General features: G+C 48.2%; 1 protein-coding gene across 5 annotated transcripts in view; it reads right to left on the bottom strand.

The window, feature by feature from the left end:
* Positions 1 to 24,051, bottom strand: part of SRGAP3 (SLIT-ROBO Rho GTPase activating protein 3) — a 220,639-nt gene that overhangs the window by 110,997 nt on the left and 85,591 nt on the right. For all 5 annotated transcript variants that reach the window (XR_010384781.1, XM_064496289.1, XM_031470812.2 and 2 more), the window contains exon 2: positions 3,224 to 3,416. Coding sequence is in view for 4 of the 5 variants with exons in the window: in XM_064496289.1 (XP_064352359.1) it covers positions 3,224 to 3,416 (193 nt within the window). In the remaining variant the exon portion in view is untranslated. The remainder of the gene's footprint in view (positions 1 to 3,223; positions 3,417 to 24,051) is intronic.

Here is a 24,051-nt window from a genome sequence, read left to right as displayed (position 1 = left end):
CTCCTGGGCAGCTGTAAACTTTTCAGTTGCCCAGGTGGATAGGGAGCAGCTGAGGCCTGAGAGGGGCAGAGCCAGGGAGCAGAAGGAGGAGCACTGGACTTAAGAGTCAAGAGACATGAGTCCCTGTCACTGACTGAATGTGCCCCACAGAAGGTGATGGTATTAGAGGTGGGGCCTTTGGCAGGTAATTAGGGTTAGAGGAGGCCATGAGCACCCTTGTAAGAGTCACTCGGGCTGCTTCCTCACTCTGCTTTCTGCTGTGTGAGGAGCTGGGAGAAGCAGCAGTCCGAACGCCGCGAGAGGGCCCTCACCAGAGTCTCAGACTTCCAGCCTCCAGAACTGCGAGGAACACATTTCTGACTCTAAGCCACCCAGTCTGTGGTCCTTTGTTGCAGCAGCCCGAATGGACTAAGACAATGCCCATCCCAGGTTTGCTACTAATTTGCTGTGAGATCGTGGGCAAATCAGTCCCCTCTCTAAGCCAAATCTCTCAGCCAGAGTGAACTTTACAAAGCAAGTAAATCCCCTCTCTCCCTTTCTCCTGCTCACTCACAAACACCACGCCGCTGCCCTGCACTGGGCCCCATGCAGAAGGAAGAAGTGACCAGACCTGGGCCTCGGCCTCCACGCCCTGAGAGGCCACCTGGCAGACCGCTGGACACTCTTGATCAAGTATCTGTAAGTCAGCAGGACCAGGCTTCTCTGGACAGCCAAGATGAAGGGCCTAGGACACAGCACAGCCCCTGTGCACTGAGCTCCAGAGAAGAGGCAGCCAGGGGTCAGCACTGGTTGGCCCCAGGGTCAAAGGGCAAGCCCAGGCATCCCCTGGAGACTCTTGCTTCTAAAAGACACGGGGGGCTTGGCTGCCACGTTAGCCTCGTCGAGAGGGCCTGCACCAGCTGCACTGGCCTGGGCCACGCCCTAATTAGACTTTCACAGTGTGTACAGCGGTCTGCTTGGCCCGACTGCCAGCTGGGGCTCCCGTTCTGTCTGGCAGCCTCGGTTAATGAACCCAGGAGGGGCTGACTGAGCTCATTACAAGCAACGCAAGGAAACAGGGGCCCCAGGCCCATGCTCCCCGAGTGCCCCGCCTCCCTGGGCCACACAGCCCTGGACAGTTCCTGGGACAGCTCAGCCGAGATGTGGGTCTCCGCACGTGTGTCGTTGTCTGTGGTTTCAGAGGAGTGTTCAGAGTCCATGGCTGCTCTCAGACAACACCCAGGCCCTTTCTTATCTCAGGGCAAGGAGACAAGATGAGAGCAAAGGTTTGAATCTGTCACATCCTGAAAACTGGTCCACAGACGTGTTTGTACAAGCCGTTCTGTCAGGACTTTACTGTCCTCAGCTTTAAGATGGGGTAGTAATACCCATCAGGCTCAAGGCAAGTGCTCAGTAATGTGCTCAATAAATGATCATCGCTGTTGTCATTATTAAAGGCAGGCGAGAAAAGGCACCAAAATGGGAGCTTCTGGGTGGTGGGACGGTAAGCAATTGTTTTTTTCCCCTACTTTTCTGCTTTTTCTAAATTGCATATAACGAGCATTGGAATTTTATCATTTAAAAAAGCACAAATTTGCTCTCAAAAAATATATCAGAAAAATGGGATCATGTACGAAAGGGTCCAGGCAGTGCCTGGGAGGAAGTTATTAATAGAAGCATTCTCCTGCAATGGAAGTTTCACTGGATGAGACTGGGTAGTAAAAATATACATGGTATTTGCATGTGGAATAAATTTTTGCCCTTTAATAAAGCAATTTCTTTTCCCCAAATGTCAAAGGAAGAAGGCACAAAAGTGAGTGTTCAAATGTGGGTGCCGATTAAGGGAGATGTTAGGGGAGTTTAAAGGAAGAGCACTCCCTGGACAGAGCAGAAGGTAAAACACAGAGAGAAAAGTGGAAGCAACTCATGTCCACTGACAGACAAGAGAGAATCACAGCGTGGTCCATATGCACACACGGAAATATTATTCAGCCTTGAAAAGGGAGGCAACTCTGACACATGTGACAACATGGATGAACCTTGAGGGCATTATGTGAAGTGGCATGAGCCAGTTACAAAAGGACAAATACTGTCTCTTTCCACTTACATGATGTCCCCAGAGTGGTCAGACTCCCAGTGACAGAAAGTAGAATGGTGGGTGCCAGGGGCGAGGGGAGAGGGGAACTGTTTACTAGATGCAGAGTTTCAGGTAAGATGAAGAGTTCTGGAGAGGGATGGAGGTGATTGTTATACAACAGTGTGAATGTACTTAATGCCACATACCTATACCTTTTTAAAATGGTTAAGATGGTAAATATTATGGGTATTTTACCACAATTTAAACCTACATAGAGATTTAAAAAAGAGATGGAACCCAGAGGAAAAAGGAACGGAGAAAGCAGGATGAAACAAGTCTCCAGTCCTGAGGTTGAGGGCCATTCTCTGGAGAGATGGCCCATGGAGGAGGGGGACATCTGGGGACCGTGGTGGAGGGGGAGACAGCTTCAGGGTGGATGCAGCCGCGTGAGGTTGTGGCTCCTGCCTGCTCTTGGCCGCAGGCCCCGCGGGTTCTGAGCTGAGAGGCATCTGCAGCTAGAGGACTCAGCCCGGCACGCACTCAAGAGGACCAAGCCTCCCTCCTCGAATTGGAGCTTGGGATTTGAGAAGTTAGGACCTGGGAGGTGTGTGTATGTAAATAGGGAACTAAGGCAGGGAAAGAGCCTGGCACTGTCCTCCAAGGGAGTGAGGAAGAGGAATGCATCAGGTCCACAGAGAAGAAATTCTGAGGTCATCATGCTGAAGGAATTCAAACGGGGGCTGGCCGACCCCCAGGTGAGAAAGAACTGGGTAGAGTTAGGATGTCCTGAAAGGAGTCGGGGTGTAACCTTGGCCCAAATGGAGGCTAGTGCGGTGCCTGGGGTTTGGTGGGATCCTAACACCAGAACAATTTATTGAGCACTTACTGTCTGCGACAGCACTTTTCTAGGGTCCCTCGTGTATTCCCTCCAGCATCGTAATGGGTAGGAACTACTTCCATCTTCACTTCACACTGAGCAAGACTGAGGCTCGGAGACGTAAGTCACCTGCAGAGCCAGGGCCTGAAAAGCACACCAGCTGCCTCCAATGAGTCTGTGCTTCCTTTCTTTTTCTGTTTGATTTGTTGTTTTTTTCTTTCCTTGCCTCCTTTCTGCTTCACCCGCCCAGCATTGCCTCCCGCCGCCCCAGCCCTCCAGCCCCTTCTCACTTGAACTGGTGCTCCCGGGAGCTGCGGATCTTGGAGGAGAAGCGCTCGGCCAGCTTTTCCAGGCTGCGGGAGTATTCGAGCTCGATCTCGGCTTTCCGACGGAAAAACTCCTGGAGGTCCTGGAGCAGCTGCAGCCTTGACTCGGACTGCTGCTCCAAGCATTTGAACTGCTCTACCAGCTGCGTGCGGATCTCTGCGGGCAGAGACAGGAGTGGGGCGTTAGGCAGTGGCGGGGACAGCAGTGGGACCCACCCAGCTGACCCAGTGCTGCTGGCCCAGGCCCTGCAATTCCAGCAGCCCCCTCCCTACCACCCCGCCGCCCAGAGCACCCCAGGCCCAAGCACAATGATTTGGCATGTGCCGGTTTTTGCCACTTAGTCTAACTCGATGTTTCCCAAAGTCGAATCATTGCACGTCGCCACCACGATTTTTGCCATATCCACACACCACCGGCGTCATTATTTCTTCCATATGATCTAGTAAATTCACTCACTTTTCTTACTAAAAAGAACTTACTTAAAATGAACAGTTTTATGTCATTACAGCAAGGGGAAAACTAGGACCACTTGCCATCCTGGTACATAGAAAACTAACGCAACAGAAACAGCGAATTTGTAAATTCTCTCTAGAGACCACTGCTTACCAAAGACCCATGCTACGCCCATGCTGCTCAGTCTCTATCAACAAAAGGCAAACAGGAGGGTGAGGAGGTAAAGGCAGAATTTTCCCAGAGGCAGTCAGGACTGAGAGGCCTCAGAGGGGGTGCTGCTCACTCACAGGGTTATTTAAGGCCACGTCTGCACTCCATTCTGAATGACCTTGAGCTCCATGCAGAAACGTCTCAGGTACCGCTAGAGAATGTAGCCCAGACTTCAGGAAATGCTGACAGAGCAAACCAGGTCTGTGCAACCAGGGCAAAAGTTCAAAAGCAGAGGGTAGAGATAAAAATCACAGCCGAATCCCAGCGACCACACCAATCTCATCTTCAAGCCTGTGGTTCTGTCACTGCTGCCATCTCCACGCATTAACCCTTTCCTTTCCATCCCCCAAGCTGCTCAACAGATCAGTCTGCCCACACCACTGTGCTCACACCAGATTCCTGCTCAAAACACCCAAGGCCCCTGCTATCTGAGTATTAAGCCCAACTCCTTAGCATGGAATTCAAGGCCACCTATGCCCTGGCCCCAAACTTCACTTCTCTGGATTTAACCCCAGTGGACTCTCCAAGTCATTTAAACCAGTCCCTGCAATGTCCAATCCCTCAGGCATATATAGGCCTCCTGTCTGCAAAGGTGGCCAACACCATCTTAGCATCATTTCGAGAAGCGATATTCAAAGATGGCAGCCCTCGGGGCTACTCGAAGCCTTCCCAAGGGGTGCACAGGCAGGAAAAGGTATAAAGGAATTTGTGAGAGATCCTGTTTCCATTCCCACTCTTCCCTGCTCTGCCTGAGAATGCGCCTTGGTGTCTCACCTGTCCCGCCTCCCTCTTCACAACTGTCCTTCTCCTTCTCAGCAAAAGAGACCAACTTCTCCCTCATCCGGAATCTGGCTCTGGGGCAGAGACCCGCAGCGTCCAATTAGAACAATTTAGAATGTTGGTGCTAACAAATCTTCTGTAATCCAGGGGCCAGAAACCCTTTGCTACTCAAAGTCTGGTCCGTGGAAAAGCAGCATCAGCATCACCCATAGGCATAATTAGAAACACAGACCCTCAGGTCCCAACACAGACCTCCTGAATCACAAGCTGCATTTTAGCAAGATCCTTAGATGGTCCTTGTGCTCCTGGAAGCATGAGAAGCACTGCCATCAACCACCCCACCCTCCTCATTGTGAGAAGCATTTCCCATATGTCCTTTTTATTTTTAGTCATTACTTATCAAATTATCAAATATTGATATTATCCTGATAAACTGTGATAAATTAATCTGTAAGATATCTAGTGTTTTATGGTCAAAAGAAATTTTTTAACGTCCATTTCAATATGTATTTTGGATAAAAATAAGTATAATAGAGTCAATAAGTTTCAAGCGTAAGAATATTTTAAGACAAAACTCTGTGAAGGCATTAGAAGGGAATAATGAGTTCAAGAAGGTAAAGACAGGAACAATGCAAATGTAAAATTTCTGACCTGTATAGGAAATTTTTGATGAGTGGTGGTGCATACCAGTGTATTGTGGTATTTATCTTATGACCTGGTAATTCCACTCATGGATACATAACTAAAAGAAATCAGTGTTTATGTCCACCAAAAAAATTTTTTTTTATTTCTCATAGAAGCTGTATAGCCAAATATTAGAAATAACCCAAGATGTCCATGAAGAGTAGGTAAGATTTTTTTTAAATGTGAGACAGTCATTCAGGGGACTGCTATACACCAAGGAAAAAACTAACTGCTACCTGCTTGAATCTCCTTATGTTGGCCGAAAGGAGCAAGAAAGAATGAGATCATGAAAAGTAGTTTCTGGTGACAGAGGGCAGAGGTGACAGATCACCTCAAAGGTGATCATTTCTCTGACTGAGCGGGAGATACACCATGACGCCTTGATCCGGGTGGTAAGTGCAGAGGTAGAAATGAATTGAGCTGCACACTGAAGATCTGGGCGTTCCTGTATGTAAGTGATACTTCGAGAAAAGGGCAAAAGAAAAATTGCCCTGTTATTTAGTTTCCATTTGACACATTTAAGAGAGGAGTGTAATTTTACTCAAGGTCAATATTTACAATATGGCAGAAATGATATCCTTTGTAACTATTTAAACTTCTAATGAAACAGTTTAGATGTCAAGTTAAAATGTGTAAGGCAGAAGAGATTTTTTTTCCCCCAAAGTTCATCTAGAGGGTAGGCAAGCAGAAAAGTTTTAAAATCAGTGCTTCAGAGCCCAAGCACGGCTCCTCCCAGGAAGCCCGGGACTGCTCAGCCCTCATGACCCTCCTCTGAACTCCCATGGCTCTTACCATTAGCCTCAGCCCGCCTCGTACTGTGTTTTGAATCCTTTCATGTGCGCGTGTCGTGCCTGCCTCAGCTCCGCCAGTGAAATGTAAGCTCTCAGGGCGGATCCTCCCAGTACACGCGGTCACCAGACTATCAGCGTCTCAGAGCAAATCACTCTTTGCCTTCCCCAAGAGCTGCGTGATTAAGGGAACCTCACCCAACACACACACACACACACACACACTCGCCAGACACACACCACACACACGCACATACAACACATGCCCACACTCACTCACACAGCACACATACTCATACACACACCACACTCACATGCCACACACACACCACACATACACACACCACACAATCACATACACATCACACATTCACACACATTTACCACAGACACACACCATAAACGACACATGCCCCACACACTCTCACACAGCACACACACACACATTCACACACACTACACATACACACCACACACAACCACATACCACACCCACCACACAACACATACCACAACTCACACATACAACACACACATTCACACAACACTTACCATACACATACCACACATACACGCTACACACACAACCACATATCACAAACCACACAACCACAACACACGTTCACACATTTACCATACACACAACACACACACACTCACATATCACACCACATTCAACACCAAACACCTCCCAGATACACATCACACACACCAGATACACCACAACCACCACACACATTCACCTACATTTACCACACATACCATATATTCACATACACACACCACACACATTTACACACTACACCCACACATGCAAATGACACACCCACACATTAACACACCACAACCACATACAACCACATATCACACATGCCACATACATACCACAACTACCACACATTCACACATATTTACCACACATATCATATATCACACACACCACACATTTTCACAGGCACACTCATACACATTCACGTATCACACACTTACACATTTACACACATTATATATACACACCACATACTTTCACATACCCACAAACACACACAACCACACACACAACCACACACATACACAAATTTACCCCCCACGCACCACACATACTCACATGCACACTCACACATTCACACACACACACTACACATACAACAGACATAGATATTATTATTATCCACTTTTACAGATGAAGAGAGCAAGGCTCTGTGTGAACTGATCAAGAACTTGTCCAAGGTCACATTCTGTTCCATGAACTGTATCAGTCCACACAGGTACACCCTGACACGGCCCACTTTGCTGAACTTGATTGAGAAGCCATCACTCCCACAAGCACACGCCCAGCCTTAACAACACATACTCATAATGCTTTCCAAACATTTAAAAACTTACTTCTAGAGCACCACTATTTGGGACTCATAATAACCTTCATAACAACGGGGAGCACTTACAGAGCACACGACTTGTTCCATGCCTGGTGCTGAGTTCCTCGGATATCTGCCTCACGTAATCTATGCCACATCCCCTATAAGGTGGGGGCTGCTGGGATCCCCCCACTTTTCCCCACAGATAAAGAAGTGCGGGCTCAGAGGTAAGTAGCCTGGGGTCACAACAGCTGATGTGCGCAACGAAGCTAGGACTCAAGCCCAGCTCCCTCAGATGGGAACAGGGACCCTCCCAATGCCCTACTAAACTGAGGCCAGATTTTTTTTTTTTCAGTCTTCCATCCATCTGTATTCAACTTCCAGTACCCTTCTTGTAACAAGAGGCTGGTCTAAAGAGATACTATTTATCAATAATGCTGCAGTCACTGCCTTCCTCCATTACAGGGCATAATCAGGAGCCAATGTTCTAGACTGTAGAGGAAAATCTCATAAATCACACTGTGCTGACGGAGACAATTTGGAAGGAGCAGAGAAGCCTCCCCCAGCTCACACAACCAGCGGGAGCCTCTAGCAGCTTGGACGGCTCAGAGTCAGGTCTTTCTCGCAGGAAACGGCCAAGCAGGAGCCCTGACTGCGGGGATTTGACTACCCGCTCCTTATCTCTAACTCCCTTCCAAGTCACTCCTCCTAGGAGCCCAGCACAGACTGGGGCTTTCTCCGGAAAGATTTCAAAAATAAATAAATAAACAAAACAATTGCTCCCAAGGCACAGACTTCATTCAAAAGGCATTCCGCCCAGGGAGTGGTTCCAGCCTCAGCACAGCGCTGAGTGGCAGAAAAATAAAAGGTGGTCAGGCAGGGAGGAGAAGGGGCTTGGAAAGTCAGGAAAGGCTTTGATTTCGGCACCTTAGGGCTACAGTGGACCTCCCTGACTCCTGGTGCAGCCTCCTGGCTTCACAGACAAATGCGTGAGGCCTACAGGAGGTGTCCCGAAGCATAGCTCTCTCCGGGTCACTCTCCTGATAAAAACTCTCCATGGTGTAACAGGGAAGAACCAGCCTGACAGCATAGTGGATCTCTTTCTTTCACTTCAACCTTTGTATTCTATTGCTTTTGCTACAAGTTAATCACTAAAAGAATGTCACCTAGAGCCTGAAATACACAGGATGACCAATTCTCAAGGCTCCGATTGTTAGAGGTGTAACAGTTTTCCATTCATATAGTGATAAAAAGTTGCAGAGCAGAAAATAACATTTGTCTTGTTGCAGGTTTATAGGAACGCTGTGACCAGACGTACATGCACAGCTGCAAGAACAAAGGGTTCGGTGTCAAGAAATCTGCAACAACCAGCCACACCTCCTCCCCTTTTAAAAGGAGCCTGAATTCTAACTCGGGGAAGATGGTTCTTTAGGACACTAGTTCACCTTCTCATTCTACTGGCTTTTCGAATAAAGTCACTATGCCTTGCCCCAAGACCTCATCCTTTGAATTATTGGCCTGTCGTGTGTAACAATGGCTTCCTATTCCTTATAGGATAAAGGCCAAACTCCTCTGACATTCAAAGTCCAAGAAACTACAGCCTGCCTTCCATAACTGCCATTTACTCTCCATGCAACAGTCTCACCGAAGACCATGGTGCCTGCACCAGTGCCACCGTCTGTGGCAATACTCAGGTGACCCACTTTACAGGAGAAGTTTCCTCACGCTCCCCACCCCACTCAAAACCACAACCTCAGAAGCAGAGGGAGCAAGGAGATTCTTCAAATCCAAGGTAATTAGGAACTTTTTTTAAAAATTACTAGAATATTTTTAGAGCAGTTTTAGGTTTAGAGAAAAATTAACCAGGAAGTACAGTGTTCTCATATAACTCCCCTGCACAGACTCCCCAGTTATTAACCACTTGCGCTGATGTGGTACATTTACTACAATTAATGGACAATACTGATACATTATTATGAACTAAAGTCCACAGATTACATTCCGGTCACTCTTGTGTTTTCATCCTGTGGGTTTTGAAAAATGCATAATGTCATATGGGCATCATTATGCTATCACGCAGAGAGAGAACACATCGGGGAAATCAGTCCATGTCATTTTATAAAGAACTTCCTCATTCCTTTTTACAGCACGATAGAATTCCATATTCTATATTCCAAATGTAGAATTGTTTAGCCAGTCCCCTTTCCCGGACTTTTAGGTTGTTTGCAATTGTTTACCATCATCAAAAATCCTGGAATAAATAACCATATACAAGCCTCATTTTGCAGATGTGCAGGGATGTCATCTGTGTGATGAATTCTTCATGTAGAAGTACCAGATCAAAAGGCATTTGTGGAAGATGTGGTATATTTATACAATGGGAGTATTACTCAGCCATAAACAAGAATGAAATACCGCCGTTTGCAGCAACATGGATGGACCTAGAGATTATCATACTAAGTGAAGTAAGTCAGACAGATAAAGACAAATATTATATGATGTCATTTATTTGTTGAATCTAAAAAAATGACACAAATGAACTTATTTGCAAAACAGAAACAGATTCACAGATATAGAAAACAAACTTACAGTTACCAAAGGGGGAAGGCGGGGTAGGTAAATCAGGAGTTCAGGATTAACAGATACACACTACTATATATAAAACAAACAACAAGGGCCTACTGTACAGCACAGGAAGCTATATTCAATATCTTGTAATAACCTATAGTGGAAAAGAATCTGAAAAAGAATTTTATATATACATATACGTGTGTGTGTATATATATGTATCACTTTATTGTACACTTGCAACTAACATAACATTGTAAATCAACTACAATTTAAAAAAATTGTGTAAGGCATTTGTGTTAGTACTTCTGAGATTGCAAAAATGCCCTTCCCTGAAATTTTACCAATTTGTACTCCCACCAGAAATTTATGAGAGGGTCACTAGGACTATTATAAAGCTGACATGCTGGGATTTGCTTCAAAATAACCTTTGGTGAGGGAGAGAGGAGTGGTAGCGTTATAGGTAAAAACCACCATAAGCCTTGAGTTGACTGGTGACGTTTAGTTGTAGTGATGAACACGGGGAAGAGGCCTCTTACACTAATCTCTCTAGTTCTGTAATGTTTGAAAATTTCCATAATAAAAAAGGAGAACAAAGAAAGCCAGGCAAAGCCAGAAATGTGATACAAAGCCTGCTGCTCTCATTAGCAGGTCTGACCAGTTAGGAATTAAGCATGACAATAACTTGTCCCCAGAGGCCTCTGCCCTGGGCCTGCAGAGGGCTCTCCTGCGTTAGAGGGAGGGGCCAGAGTGTGACCCTAAGAGCAGGCCCCACCCAATTCTCATCCTCGGACCCTGTCCTGAGAACGTGGCAACTTTTCTGACACTCCCTGGGACAGTGAGGCTCCACTTTTCACCGTCGGTATCCGTCTTGAAAATCAAGATACAGTGAGTGCTTGCCCCCACCGTGCTCCGCAGAAGCAGCTGGTATACTCTCCCCACGATAAAGTTTCAGGAGCTAACAAGGAGGATGGTATGTTACACAGCTATGCACAATCATGCCTGGAGCTTGCACTGTTCTAATTCCTACTTTATAGATGAAGCAATTGAGACTCAAGGAAAGGGAATGAGCTGCCCAGGGTCACCCAGAAAGTAGGAGAGCCAGGGCTCAAATCCAGAGCAAAGGGCAGACAGGAACCAAGATGACCCAGCCTCCAGGTCAGGGTGCTTTCCCTGAGGGGTCCCAGCACCTCCTCTTTCAGGGATCATGTTCCCACTCCACCTCTGTCTCCACACCACACTCCATCTGTCATCTCAGTGCCATTCTTACTGGTCCTGGCTGTCAAGTATCCTCAAGCGCATCCTGACCTTGACCCTAGGTCCACCTACGGTGGAGGGAAACCAGCTTGGGAACAGTGTAGCCGACCCCGGGTTTACCTGCCTGCAGGGTTCAGATCCTGGCTCTCCCACACAGTCAGCCGGGTGAACTTGGGAGCATCTCATTTCCTCATTTCTGTGGGACTTGGGTCCCCCTGTAAAATGGGGGTGCTAATAATCTACCTCATATTGTTGTAAGGGTTGATAAATGACAATGGAGACTTGCTCTCACTGGCTACCAGCCCCATGCCCAGCGTCCTGAGGGGTCCACGGCCTTCCTACTCCAGCCTCAGGAGGGGCAGCACCACAAAGCCAATAGACCGAGCAGAGCCTGGACTCCAGCTGCTGTCACGAGCTGGAATGTTGGCTCTGGCAGAGACCATTGTGAGGTCCTGGGCAGACAAGTCATCTCCTCCGAGCTCTTTTCCCATCTGTAAAAGGCGGGTAACTATGCTTATCCTGCAGGGATGCTGCAAGGATCAGACTAGAAATAATGCGTGCAGTGTCAGGCACCTAGAAGGCCCTGGCAAACAGCCTCCCTGGAGAGGTGGCACGGCACAGCAGGAAGGGCACACAGCTCACAGGCTTTGGGGACAGCCAATTTGGGCTCCAATCCTGGTTTTCTCCACTCTGTAGAAGTCGCCTCAGCTCTCTGAGTCTCTTTTCTAGTCTGTAAAATGGGGAATAATAATACCTTCCTCGTGGGTTTGTCAAAAGAGCGGGAGATACTATGCACGTAAAGCGCCCGGCCTGGGACCTGGTTCATAGCAGGTGAGCAATAAAGCGGAGGAATGAGGCTGCAGCCACGCAGAGTGAGCATGGGGTCGCTGGGCACTGAGCTAGGTGATTCCCAGGCCATCCCAGGCCATCTGTCCACAACCCCCAAGGGCTGTGCACCCCGCGAAACCGTGGTGTATCTTCCTCTGCCCTCTCAGGTCTGGGTTCCCCTCTTCCTTCCCTGCCTCCCTGCCAGCCTGGGCCCATGTTTCTTTCCTGCTCTGGGTCCTGCACAAAGGCTCGGCAGCCCCACCTCTTCTCACAGTCTCGCATAGGTGAGGAGGCAGCTTGTCATGGGGGTCCCTGCATCCCAGAGGTTGCCCAACTCCGCACTGCGCCAGGGGCACCCCGGTAACTGCTGCCGGCCTCGAGCTTCGCCCCGCCCTGCCCACCCAGCGGAATCTGTCTCCCCTTGGACTGGAAGCTGGCTCCTCTGCCAACTAGAGGCTCCTCCTAGCACCGTATATTGTCTCCCTCACTTTGCCGAGAACCCCTACCAATGACATCAGTCCGTCCTCTATTAACCTTGACCAAGCACCTTCGCATCTTTCATGGCTTCTGATCATGGAAGAGAGCAGCAGGGAGGAAATGGTTATCACACCATTTTACAGAAGAGGAAATTGAGGCCCAAGAGATGGGAAAGGCCCTTGGAGAATCACAGGATTCAAACTCAGGCTGGCCTGACCCTGCCAGGTGCTGCCCTGGTCCACTTCCGCTCTCCACCGACCCGAGGGAATTAGACCGAGAATGGGACTGTTTTTCAAACTTTATCACTGTCTCAGCCCTGATAAATGGATCACTGGGTGATGCAGTGCCAAGAGCTGGGTCTGGGGTCAAACTTGCTGAGTTCAGAGCCTGGTCTCAAAGCTTGCTAGCTGTGTGAACTTTAACAAATCAGTTAGCCTCTCTGGGCTCTGGCCTTCCCAACTGCAAAATGGAAGGAATAACAGCAGACAGTTAGAGCACTGGTCCCTCCCAAGATCATCTCCTTGTTCAAGCAAAGCAGTGTCTCCTTGTGCTACAGCCTTGGGAGGAGGTAGCTGCCACTGTTACCCTATTTTGCAAAGGAGACTGAGGCACAGAGAGGGGAAGTGATTTGCCTAATTTCACCTAAACATGAAGGTGTCTTTTGGCTCCAAGTCATTTATTAATTGACAGAGATGTTTCCTGAGCACTTACCATATGTACTATCCCCAAACCAGCCAAGTTTTCACACTCTGTCTTCAGCCATCTCACAACTACTTGGGTAGTGAAGGCCAGGCTTAGAACAGATAATCAAAGCACATCAACTCCTGGGGCCTCCTTAAAGCAAACTGTATCTGCTTCCAGCTTGCTGGGGGTGAGGGAACACATATGCTGGGAAGGAGTTGGGTGAAGTGACTGGCATTTCCCTCTCTGCTTCTTACCACCAGTTCCTTCCCCAGAGAGGAAGTGCAGTATATGGGCTAGTGTTCTGAAAAAATAAGAATTATTTCTCTAAGAGGAAATGATATGGTCCCAAACAAACTAGGTAATTAGCATTGGATATACATTCATGGTTGAAGAGATGGGAGACAAGATTCTCACTTCCCATTGTGGTCCAAAAGCACAGGTTCAGCTCTGTAGCCCCCTGAGCACCCCTACCTGGATTGCTAAACCAGTTCCCTCAAGCAGGGAGTTCAAGGCAGAGTGAGTGGGAGAGATTTCCCCACAGCATATGGGCTGTGTCCAAGTAATAGCCGTTCCTTCTCGTAAAGAAGTCAGACAGAAGTTGCCTCCCCACCTTCCAGATGTTCGGTGAAAAGCAAGTAACGGTCAGAAAAGGCCATGCCTCCTCCCACCAGAAGCTCTGAGTTAAAGTGGGATGTGATCAATTTCAACATGAGTTTAATATTCACAGCTTTGCTGCTCAATGGTCCTTGAAGGATCAGATGCATTTACATGGGAAAAGATCAGGAACCATTAATGCTGAATTTCCAGCTGCATCCTCTGACTGAGGATGCTTTTCTTTATGTTTTCAATCCTACCCCGCTCCCAGAATTCAGGAGTCAGAAAACTGGGGACCCCTGGAAACATCTGTTTCCCAAACTTCAGAGACATTTTTACAATGTGTCCTCTCTAAAAACATTTATCCTATATTCATTTAATATATTTCTTTAAATCACCTCACTTTTCACATGGGATACTTAATAGTATCGCCATAAATGGAAAAACCTAAATCACTCGGCATTAATGGAAGGTAACTGTAAAAATAACTACAATGATCACAAAAAAATGTTACTGTATTCTACTTAGATTCTGTAGCCTGAGACCAGCTTTCTTTTTGATAAAAAGAGTTTGGTAAGTATTAGAGGAACTGCTGAAGACACACTAGCACCTCACAAGAATCTCCCTAAGAAAGGCTGAAAGAGGATGAAAAAGGAAGTAAGTATCTATTTCTGTGAATCAATGCTATTGCGTCATGTCCCTGTGAACCACCTAAAATTAACCGATTACACACCGTCCGTGGTGCTCATCCCTCACTTCAGGAAACTGTAATTGGTCCAACCCCTTAATTCACAAAAGGGAAACTGAGGAACAGAGAGCCTTACCCCCACGTGGTACCAGAACCTGGGTCTCCTAGCTGCTTGACCAGTGCCCAACTCTCTTGACTACAGTGCTTCATATACAAGTCCTTTCTGCTCTGTTGTGATGCCAGGCAGCTAGCACAGTGCCCGTGTCTGCCACCAAGTTGGTTCCTCACAAATATTTTTAAATGAATAAATTAACCAATCAAATGAAATGATGTATTGTGGCAGGCTGAATAATGACCCCCCCCCAAGGAAATTTAGCTCCTAATCCCTGGAACCTGTGAATGTTACTGTAAATGGCAAAAAAGGACTGTGAGATGTGACTAAGGATCCTGCAATGAATAGATTATCCTGGATTATCCGGGTAGACCCGAAATGGAATCACATGTGTCCTTACAGGAGAGAGGAAGAAGGAGATTGGCACAGACAGAAGAGGAGGAGGTGCTGAGACTACAGAGGCAGAAATTGGAGGGAGGTGGCCACAAGCCAGGGAATGCCCACAGTCACCAGAAGCTGGAAGAGGCCAGGAACAGATTCTCCCTTATGATCTCAGGAAGGAGCAAGTGGGGCCCCCTGCCAACATCTTAATTTTGGCCTGGTGATACTGACTTCAGACTTCTGGCTTCTAGAACTGTGAGAGAACTAATGTGTGTTGCTTTAAGTCACCAGGTTTACGGTAAGTTGTTACAGCAGCCATGGGAAACGTATACAGTGCACATTACACCACTCTGAAAGCGCCAAAGAATTGTAGAATATGGTCTAAGCAGTGAGTGAGATAGAAATTCAGATGACCAGAAGAGGGAGGGGCAATGGGGTGCTGGAGTGTCACCTGAGACTTTAGGAAGGAGGAGAGCTGAGGCAGGATTTGTAGGATCCAGAGAAGTGGAGAGAGAGAACCGGGCATTCTGTTATCCATACCCACAAGCATTAATGACTGCATACTACTTCTGTGTTAAAGGGACAGGAGGAGCTGAGAAGGAAATATGTGTACAACAGGACCCCTGCTCTCAAGGAACTGCCAGTGTACTGATGGGATAAGGTAAACCTAGGTGAAAAAATAATCAGCAATGGGAGATGGAATAATTCCCCTTCCAGAATCAGAGGCATACACCAAAAAATCTATGTGCAGGTATTTTTATCACAGCACTGTTTATAAAAGTAAAAACTTGGACACAACATAATCCAACAACAGGGGATGTGCAGTTAAATATCATGCACATCCATGTAATTAACTTCTCTGCATTTTAAAAATCATGCTGTATAATAGTTACTGATAAAATGATATAATCGTTATTACAGTGGATATAGTAGTGAATATATAATAGTTAACCGGAAAATGACCATAATATATAGTTGAATAACAAAACTGGGTTATAAAAATAGAAGGTACAGTTTAGTTCTCCCAAGATATAACTAGAACTATTTACAGATGAAGAAAGACTGAAGAATATACACTAAAATGTTCACTGTGGTCATCTCTAGGTGGTTGGAGTACAGATTGATTCGTTTCTTTGATAAATATTTACTGAGCACCTAGGTGCTGACCCATGGCTTGGCAAACTTTTTCACAAGGGGCTACACAGTAAATATTTTAGATTTTTCAGGCCATATAGTCTCTGTTGCAACTACCCAGTTCTGCTTTTGTAGCACAAGAGTAGCCATAGACCATATGACAGTGAATGCACATGGCTGTGTTTCAATAAAACTTTATTTACAAAAACAGGCAATGGGCCACACTTAGCCCATGGGCTCTAGGTTGCCAACTCCTGTACTAATCACTGTGTTTTTCTATATTTTTCAAATCCTCTACATAATAGGCATTACACCTGTAATATGGGGAGGGGCAGTAAATTTTTTTAAATACTCACTATCCCTGGAAAGGCCATGGTTGGGTCCAGTAGAGTAGCATCTCTTTTAGGGGTGACAAACTCAATTATCTCCAGGGGTCAGCCAGGCAACAAAAATGTGATTAGAGACCTCATATAAAATAATACAGAGAGCACAGATCTGATCAAATATTCAAATATTCAAATATACTCTTTAATGTTAATACTGTATTTGCTAAACAGATGAGATCTATAAACCTCTAGTTCATGACTCTGGAAAACCTTCCCAGCAAATGTTACTTTAGCCAGTGCCAGCCCTGCCAGATTCAAACCCAGAGTATGCCAGACCCCACTCTGCCAGAGCTGTCCCCACCTTGACCCCATTAACTCATGTTGAAATGACCAGCCAGGGCAAGAGCTGCTAATCTTCATCGAACAGGTGCCTCCAGCCATGTGTGCATTCACCTGACAGTAATAGGATGCCGGATGAATTTCCTTGACCTTCTGATGAGAATGCCACATGGAGGAATATCCAAGGCCACAGGGAAGCTGAAATCTTTTATGCACACTGCAGCTACTGCTCGCAAAGGCTTGCCCCGGGATGGAAAGGCACTCCATCAGGCTGAGTGATTTATGTTTCAGGAAGCCACATGAGTTATTGCTCATGACCTCATCCTGGCAAATTTGCAAATTCTTGCCAATTGATTTTTGGAAAGGAGAGAAGGAGAAAAAAGAAGGGTTGGGCCCGTGTGTGTGTGTGTGTGTGTGTGTGTGTGTGTATTTTCTTTTTAACCTTTGTAAAATTTCACAAATGTTTTCAAAGGGAATCTTTATCCATTCCACAACAGGGGCAGAGGTTAAATTTTCAAGGAGGTCCATGAGTGGGGGGCCTGGCTATCTGCAGGAGTTTTATTTTTACAGCGCACATCAAGCAAGTCCTTACGGTCACCAATCTCAATTCTTGTTGTCAATCAGGAACTTTCAAGGGAAACTCTTCAGGAGACCTTCCATGCCTTTGAGGATGGATGAAGGACAGCAAGACAAAACAAAAAGAATCCAGATATGTACATTCTCAAATGCTGAGCCCAGCAAACTTTTAGGAAAAGGCTTAGAAAAAACTACTAAATCATAGTTGCCTAATGGCTTAATAATGAGTTACAAGCCTGAGCACAGAGACTGTTGGCACATGTACGTGCTGTGGTCTGGTAAAGCCATTTCATACTCAACCATGGACTTGAATAAACACATTCAGGGTAGTTCCAGCTCTGCCTCAAGGCATTAAGTTCATCCATAAACTGGGATTAACGATACTTACCGAAGAATTGCGGTAAAATCAAATTAAGAAATACATACTTACATGAAAGAGTTCTATAAACTGTAAAAAGTTAAACAAGTGTGATTCTTCTTCGTGGTATGATTATTATTACTTTTTAAGAGTCTACTACCTGCAAATTAGAACAAAACATCCACTGACTGCAACAGTTACACTAGCTCAACCAAAGAGGAAGAGGCTACAGCTCCTTAGTAGACAGGTCTCCCAGGGCTGCAGCGAATTTCAAGTCAGGCTGGAATCTAATCAGTCATACTTGGGCTCAGAGCGAGCACTTACTACCCCGATATAAATCTATTTGTCCTTTTAACACAATATGGAACTCCCTGCCAAGCACATATTTCATGTCTTGGGTCCGATTACCAAAGGGGAAAAGCACCTCCTGTTGAGTCACTTGCCACTCGGCAGCAGAATGTAGTGGGTTCTTTCTGTTCCCTGCTGGGGCCATAACTCTTCACGAGACGTTGACCAAATGGCCTCACTCCTCTCGGTCAGTTGGTCAATGGACTGCTTCTGTGGTCCTACTATGGACCAAGCTCTAAGCCTCAAATTCCACAGGAAGCCAGGTTGTTGGATTAAGGTCTGTTTCAGCACCAAGAGCTTATGTCAAACAAGTGGGCAGTTTCTTAGTCTAACACCCCTCGGTGCTCCCAGCTTGGGCATAAATCGAGTGATATGCCTATGGTTCCAGAGAAGTCACCTCCCAGCCAAGGTGCCCACCACCTGCACCATCGCACACAGATGAACTCCAGCCCCTAGTCCTTCCCCTTCCTCTTCCTTTGGCCTCTAATAATTTCTCCCAACACAGAGGGGAGTCGCTGGGTGCAGTCAGCTCCTGCAAGGACACAACAATGGCAGACCCTGACCTCCCAGGCGCTGCCCGTCCCCTTCTGTTTGACTCTGACATTCTCCCGCCTGAATGAGGGAGACCACTGTGGGTCAGCTCATGGGGGAAATGAACAGATATAATGCCACCTAATGTTGCATTCCAGTTTCCAGAACCAATCCTTTTGGATCCTGAATGTATGTTATGGTAGGAAATATATAAAATATCAACAAGGAATATAGCAGAAACCCAGATTCCAGGGATGTTGATGCCTTCTCAGGGTCTGTCTTTGAAAGGTTGAGGAGTGCAGGGCAAAACCACAGTCGTTACAAGGCTCTGGATCCACTGCTTCCCATGAGAAGGGGACACGAGGGATCTCCAAGCACCTGATAGGAGGGTGGTGATCTGGCCCGGGAAATTCTAACGACCTGAGTAAGCATCAAAGCCAGCATTTCCTCCCAGGGAGTTCCACAGACCCCTGTGCCCATGAGATGTCCCTCATTCCCACCCTGAAACCCTCCCTCCCAAAAAACAACCCCTAAGTGAGGAAATGGCACTTTGATTCCCTTACTTGCTCGAGTTAGAAACTGGCCATCACTTGGCCTCTCCCTCACACCCACATCTCCTTCCTGACCCATTCCACTGCCTCAAGATTTCTAAATGCATCTCCATTTCTACCACAGCCCTAGTGAAAGCCCCCATCATCTCTGCCCGGACAACCACAACAGCCTCCTAAACCAGAGTCCACATCACATCTGTCTCCCTTCCAATATTTCCATTCTTCTTTGTAAAGTAAAATTCTCATTCACGTCCCCACTGGCAAGTCCCTGTCCTCTCCACCCTCCACCTCCAGCCTAAAATCCTTTGATGGACTTTCAGCCCTTTCAGGATAACAGACCAAGCCCTGCTGTGGCCTACAAGGCTCTGTAGGAGGGGTCTCTCTACCCAACCACGGCCTCTTCTGATTCCATCTGCCCCTTGCTACTATCTTCCAGCCACCCCGACCCTGCCACCTTCTCTCACCAGTGCGCCAGGGGCCCCAACTCTGGGGACAGAACCATTAGCCAGATGAACCCCTCCCAGGAAGAATCCAGGCACTGTGATTCATGAGAGGGAAGAGAAAAATCACAATGTGCTTTCAGCGAGATGCGTTCAAACGCTTCCTTCTGCGCTTTTGTGGGAACTGGACGTGCTCTGAGCCAGGTGTTTCCACACAGCCGGCCAGCGCGACAGCCCCTGGAGAGATGTGAAGCCTCAGAAAGGAATGCAGTCCACACTGCAGCCACAAACCAGATGCATGGCACAAGCCAGGGTCCGCGTGGGTTCAGTTGGGTGCCCAGACCCTGAGAACTGATTCCTATCCTCCGGCCTCTCCCTCCCATCCTGCAAAAAGCCCATCTTTCAAAAGCCCCCTTCCAGGAAGGCAAGGGCCCAACTCCTCCTGCCACCCTGGGACTGTCTCCAGAGCCAGAGGGGGGCTGCTGTCCTGATGGAGTTACCTCCCCAGCTGGGGGGAGAAATGCCCATAGGTCCCGTTTAGCTCAAGTGCCCAAGTGAACCTCCCGTGAGCATTTTGGAGAAGTTGCCAACCCTCAGAGCCATAAACTCAAGGAAGGGAGGGAGGAGAGATGAAGGAGGTGCCTGCTTCTCCGCCAGAAACACAGAGGGGATGACCACATAGGACTGAAAAAAGAAAACAGCCAGGAGAAAGCGCCAACCCTGGCGTTTCTCTGCCCTGGGCAGCGGGCAGGCAGGCGGCCCTGGGGTACAACCGCCAGCAGCTTTGTGGGCAGAGCTGCACCTTGTTCATACAGAAAAAGGACACCTAGTCAGTGTCGCCCGTCATTTTCTTGGGCTACAGAAACATCTTTATAGAACAATTTGCTCCTGACCATCTCATCGCCTGGGCAGGCACAGGAAGTGCCACGGGGTAAAGCCAGACTTGTCAAACAGCTACTTTGGCAAAGGTGGCCCCGTGTCCAATAATATCTTACAACCACACGGTGCTCAGTGCTTTTCAAAACCCAATTACATGCATTATTTATTAGACCCCACACGGCCTCCAGTTCACAGGGGAGAACCTGAGACATGGGAAACAGGATGTGGGGCTGGCGGGCAGGTGCCCGGTCTCACCATCCTCCGTCTTTCCACCGCCCCACGCTCCTCCCCAGTCCTGCTGGGCAGGTGTCCATGGGAGAGCAATCCTGCTGCCCACAGCACAGCACTCTGCAGATGAGAAACTGCTTCCAGACTCGGAGTGGGAACCGAAGAAAGGATGAATGAACTCCTTGTCATGATGTGGGAAGGACAGGCTGGATGTCCTCATTCCCATTTCCCAGGTGAGGAAATGGAAGCTCGTAGCCCACCTGACACGTGTGATCTCCTGAGGCCCCAGCCAGTGGTGAACTATGACCCAGGGATTTGTGATGCCCGGTGTGACAGGTTTCGTTAAAGGCCTCTAACTTCTTCAGCCCCACCCTGTAGCCATGGTCTCTGCCATGTTACTTCACAGTTCCTCTCTCACTCGAGAGGTGACGTCTGTTTCCCCACCCCTTGACTCTGGGCTGGCCTGTGACTTGCTTTGGCCAAAAGAATGTGGTGGGCCAGGTACAGCCTGGGCCCCGGAGGCCCTGCGTGTTTCCACCTGCTCTTACACCCCTGCCCTCGCCAGGAGCACGTGCCCAGGCTAGCCTGTGGGGGGACAGAGACACAAGGAGTGAGCTGCATTGCCCTGGTTGCCCCAATCCCCCTGCCCTAAAACAGCCAACTTCTGACATGTGAGTGAGCCCAGCCGAGATCAACAGAGCTGCCTAGCAGACTTCCCCACAACTCCAGACACACAAGCAATAAGCACTTGCTACTGATGCCACTGAGTTATGCAGGTGGTTGTCTGGACAATTCTGTGGCAGTCGCTAACTGGTACACAGCACCTGTCCCACCCATCCGTCCACCAATGCCTCCATCAATGCACTCAGCATGCATCTGGTGAGGGTCTACAATGCGTCCAGCACTGTGCGAGGCCAGGGACACAGTGGTAAGCACTGCAGTACGGAGTATGCAGACCAAGAAGGGAGGACTGATAAGCAATTACGATTCACAGAGAGGAGGGTGGGCTGGGAGGAGTGACAACAAAGCAGAAATCTATGGGCTAAACAGGAGCCCGTGGGGCGAGGAGGGGTGACAGTGAGAATGTTCCAGAAGAAAGCTTGGCAGAGGCCTGACGAGGCATCTGGTGCTGGAGCCCGGAAGTAGGAAGGTGGGGGAGGAAAGGGGGCTCCACAGGGGCTGTCATCAGAGGGACCCCATCATCATCTCAGACGCTTTTTCTGTATTTATTTTCAAGGCCAACTGAAACCCAGAAGAGGAAACAGGAGCATTTTCCAAGCACAGATGGAGCAATGAAGGCAAAGGCCACAGAGCATTTCCAGGGCAGCAGGGCCCGAGGACAGCCTTCCGAGGGCAGCAGCAGAAGTTCTTCCATTCTGACTCTGTGGGAAGTTTGCTACCTGCCTAAAGCCACAGGTGCTTGGCTGTTTCTCATGCGACAGAGTCAGGAAATGAAAGCCTGCTGCTGGAATCTACAGCACTCCTCTAAAGCAGCCAATCCGAGGGAGACAAAGGTACGCTCATCTCTACAGAGAAAAATGGGGAGAAGAAAGTCCTGGGGCCGGGGGCTGTATGTTGTGGTATTCATTCATTCATCCATTCATTCAGTCAACAAGTCCTCCCTAACTGGTCATATTCTGCCAAAAGCGAGGAGGACTGAAATATGACTGGCCCTTGGTCCTGTCCTCAAAGATCTCCAGTCCAGAAGAAAGTGGGGCAACTCCAGACTTTCTATACCAACAGAGCCTAGAGGTGGCAATCTGCTGGATGTGGACACGTGGGAAGTGCTTTGAAGCTGGCTGAGAACACAGGAACCCGATTTTTACCTAGATGTTGTGTTTATCTGGGGCGGCTGGGGGAGGGGAGGTTGAAGTCACCCTTTGGATCAACCACTGGGGGAGATCAAATATGTGTGAAATGGCCTGCAGTACCGTTAACAAGCAGTAAGAGTGACAGCAAGATTCAGATGGAATTTGAAGAGTTCAGAAGAGGGCAAGATGGGCCATTACTGGCTAAGTGAATCAGGCAAGATTTCTAGAAAGAAAGATGAGTCAAGGACCGAGGAGAATGAGGAAAAGGTCTAGAAGGGGAAGGAACCCCCCAAAGGCAGGGAAGCCCAGAACCCACCTGGGGACTCACTCTGGATGCCTGGAGTCCAGCCATGAACAATAGGGACAAGTAGAAGGTCCGCTGGAAAGGCGGCTGGAACCAGATCAAGGAAGCTCTGAGATACCAAGAGAAGGAAGCTGAGCTTTATCCAGAAGATAACTGAATCAAAGAATGTGACATCAAGGGTGCATTTCAGGAATATTACTCTCAGCAACTAATGGGTAGGAAAAGAGAGACTGAACCCAAGAGGCCAGTTCAGAAGATGCTGCCAGAATTGGTTGAAGAAGAGGAGACAGATATGAGAAAGAGTGTTCAGAGGACTCAATGACTGGCTGGCTGGAAAGAGAAGCACTGAGGGTCCCCCCAAGGTTCCCATCCGGGAGGATGACTGTGAAATCCACTGCAGTGGGGAGACGGAGGGGCTGCACTTTGAAGGCTGTGGCTGTCAGACACGGTGGGGGTGAACTGGCTGAGGGGTGGCCGGCAGGGAGCTTGGAGAAACAAAGGAAGGTAAGAAGATGCTGCTGCCCTTGAAAGACAGGCCCGGTGTGGAAATGAGAAGAAGAAAGCAACGGGGAGCCAGTCAGAAGGAAACTACTGAAGCTGCCGGGGAGAGAGAAGGTACCGACAGAACCAGGAGCTCGTCCCGCTCCCACCACCGCATCGCGTGTGCCTAGCAAAGCACTGCTCTGGGTCCCCAAGGCCTGCCTTGACCGGGTCTTATTCATTCTTCACAGTCAGTCTCCCCTGAATAGAACGTGCCCTCCACGAGGGACTGTGATCTGCTGATTCTCTGCAGCATCCACTGCACCTCAAAGACAGCCTGGCACGTCAAGGGGCTCCTAAGTGCCACACAGACGTGTTTTATGGTGCCTGACCTGGCGGCCACCCCTGGGAAGGAGCGGTACAACAAGATCCAGCCCCCACCTCCAGTGACTGGACTGGGAATGGACGGTGAGTCACATGGGAGGTGGGGAGGGGGTGTCCACGCACAGGCTGGTGGAAGCCGGCCAGTCTCTCTCAGACATTGGAACTCAGACCCAAGGGTCAAGGACAGTCGTGATGGGCACTGGAGTCTTAAAGCCATGCAGGTTCTGGGCTGGTGGCCAC

This window comes from Camelus dromedarius, chromosome 17, assembly GCF_036321535.1.
Source record: "Camelus dromedarius isolate mCamDro1 chromosome 17, mCamDro1.pat, whole genome shotgun sequence".
NCBI classification, from domain to species: Eukaryota; Metazoa; Chordata; class Mammalia; order Artiodactyla; family Camelidae; genus Camelus; species Camelus dromedarius.
Note: the sequence above shows the minus strand (reverse complement) of the source record. Positions and strands in the feature narration are given on the sequence as shown.